We start from the raw sequence: 2,933 nt of genomic DNA, 5'->3' as shown, positions 1-2,933 counted from the left end.
TTTGGGTAAACTTGCACACCTGTTTATTTATTCCTTTTAATTATCCCCTATTAATGGGATATATTTGAAAGTTACATGACAAAAATGTCATATTTAATGTCAAATAATCTTTTGCTTAAATTATTATCAGAATCTCCTGCCTTGCTCAGGTAGAGACTTCCTCCCTGGGAACTTTATTCCATGAATGAGTAAAGACACATAAGAAGAGTAGAACACCTTATGGACCTTTGGTTTTGGTTCTATGTAATGAGAATTAATGCTTCCTGGTTCCTCCACAGCTGGGACTTGCAGATTTCAGCAGTTTCAAGTTCTCCAACTGCCAAGCAGAATCAAAACCAGCTGGAATCTATATTTGTGGTCTGTACACATAACAACTAATTGTTCCATAGATTTTGTTCACATTTATCTCCATGCTGCAGTTTACTGAACAAACTGTCAGTTTGTCTAACGTGGATGTGATGTTTTGTTCCATGATCACGGCCTATTTTGTCTTTCCTGTTTTTCTATTTTCAGCTGCTGGAGGGTAACATCATTGAGTTTGTGAAAAACGAGCTAAAGAAGATCCAGCAGGTTTTGAGTTCATGTGACCTAGAAAGCACAGATAGTCAATGGGAGGATGAGGATGGGCTGGAAGGTGAAGATAAAGAGCAAAGGAGGAGCAGCAGAGAAGCTTTTGTGGAAATCACACTGAACTTCCTGAGGATGATGAAGCAGAAGGAGCTGGCTGAACGTCTGCAGAGAAGTAAGAAAGTTTCTGTAAAGATGAATCTCAGGATATGGAATCACCTTTATACAAATAATCCCCAGAAGATAATTTAGTTTGAATTTGTATGTGTTTAATTTTTAGTTTTAATGTTTCAAAGTAAATTGTAATATAAATGATTATGAACCGAATACTAGTTAGCGCAATTGCTGCAGGTCTAACTTCTACCATTTAAGCAATTTTAGTACAGGTTTGTATCCATTCCAGTCAAAAATACAAACAACTACAAAATTATAGTTTATTAATAAAAAATGAAATAATTTTCTAGGATTAGGATAATTAAATAGAGTAGTAGATGGAATATTGAAATAAGTAGCGTATATAGTAGAGTACAAGGAGACATTGCAGCTATTAAGGTACATTCACACCGAATGTGAATTCAGCAATAATGGTGAAGGAGAACCTTGAGGGGAAGATTTTTCATTCAAAAACTCATAGGAGGTTGAACAGTTTCCCTGTAGCTGGAGAGCCTCCACCTGCGTCCTGAGCACCCCTAAGAGCTTTACCTGTGGGAGCCAATGCAGATGGTGTTGCTTTGCATTATACTTCAAAATGGCCCCATTGACTCAGAAACCAGATACAAGCTCTTCCTGCTTAATTACATGATGTAAGCTTGACTGGATATTCATAGAAGCTTTTTTTTTTGTTGCTGATTTTGCTTTCTCAAAACGGAATTACACAGATCTGTAATTCCAGTGTTATCTAGTCAAAATCAAATAATAGACATCTATGATAGAAATTGTGATAAAACACCTTGCCATAATACTTTGGACTTGTAATGCAGTTTATATTTAAACAAATCCCAAAGTGCTACATAATAAAACAGGTAAATACTAAATAAAAATACATGGAGGAATAAAAAGTAAAAGAAAAGTTAAAATAATCAAAGATAATAAAAAAAAAGAAGGTGGGAAAGTTCAATTAAAATCTCTCTGGGTTTTAAGGCCACGTTTAAAAGCATCCACAGTCTGTGGGGTCCTCAGGTGGCCAGGGAGAACGTTCCACAGCCTGGGAGCAGCTGAAAACAAAGCCCGATCTCCCATTGAACGAAGCTTTATCCTTGGTGGTTTCAGCAGATATATTGCAGTAGATCAGTTACGTGTTGAGCTCTGTGGGGTGAGAAGTTCCTCAAGGTATGGTGGTGCATCACCATGGATGCACTGGTGGGTAAGGAGGGAGACCTTGTATTCGATTCTGAGTGCGACAGGAAGCCGGTGAAGTGATTTGAGGAAGGGGGTGATATGAGGAAGCATTGCATTGCAAATCATTTGTGACAAGGAGCTAAGTTGTCAAGCAGCCACTGCCAGGTAATCTATGCAGAAAATTTGTCACATTTGGTGTAAACGTACCTTTAGTGATCAGTTTTTGTCAGTTTATCACTTTTATGACACATTGACCAAAACTTAGACTCAACTTTATTTATCCCTTGGGATTAGTCCTTCAGGGAAATTCGGGTTCCAGTAGCTTATATATAGTACAAAAGACAGCGTTAAAGCAAAATGCCATTAAAGATAAAAATACAAAAGACAATATAAAAAGAGTGCATATAGTACACAAAAGCATTAAAAAATTGTTGTGTCCTGGAATATGATTTCTTTACATATATATAGTAGCTGACTTGGATTATTGAAAGCTGAACAGAGGGGGTGGACTCAGGTTTCAGCTTTAAAAAACCTACAATTCAGCAATTGAGTTGATTCCTTCCTGCTATCATCGCAGCCCCAACCCCTTTACAGGGGAACAGAAGACCTCGCGTATTCAGCCAGGCCAGCAATTCCCTCTAACGACCCCCCTTACAGAGACATAGAAAGCTATGGGGCATTGCAGGCTAACAAAGAAGCCAAACGACCCCCATTCCAAAGGGGTGGACCCGTTCATCCGTTTCAATTTGCAAGTTTTCTAAACAAAAACAAGGCTTTGTTGGGTTAATGGATAAAACCTGGAACTCAACACTATTTCTGACATTTTGAATTGAAAAATCTTCCTGGATGGAAGAGAAACGTCTTTAAACTTAGAAAAAAAGTCCAGAGGGTTGCTTTTTTTAAACTTTGTTTTAATTAAACACTAGTTTTAGGTTTGCTGCTTTTAGTACTCATTGTCTCCCACTTTATCTGGAACCGGGTCGCGGGGGCAGCAGACTAAGCAGAGACTCCCAGACTTCCCTCTCCGC

At 38.2% G+C, this 2,933-nt stretch overlaps 1 protein-coding gene across 1 annotated transcript in view; it reads left to right on the top strand.

Annotated features, from left to right (window-relative positions):
- LOC107096014 (protein NLRC3-like) overlaps nucleotides 1-2,933 on the top strand; it is a 13,153-nt gene that overhangs the window by 3,167 nt on the left and 7,053 nt on the right. The window contains exons 4-5 of the mRNA XM_015392459.1: nucleotides 279-357; nucleotides 514-742. Of these exons, the coding sequence (XP_015247945.1) occupies nucleotides 279-357; nucleotides 514-742 (308 nt within the window). The remainder of the gene's footprint in view (nucleotides 1-278; nucleotides 358-513; nucleotides 743-2,933) is intronic.

Source organism: Cyprinodon variegatus, unplaced genomic scaffold (assembly GCF_000732505.1).
Source record: "Cyprinodon variegatus isolate N-32 unplaced genomic scaffold, C_variegatus-1.0 Scaffold592, whole genome shotgun sequence".
Lineage (NCBI taxonomy): Eukaryota > Metazoa > Chordata > Actinopteri > Cyprinodontiformes > Cyprinodontidae > Cyprinodon > Cyprinodon variegatus.
This window is presented reverse-complemented; position numbering and strand designations above follow the sequence as displayed.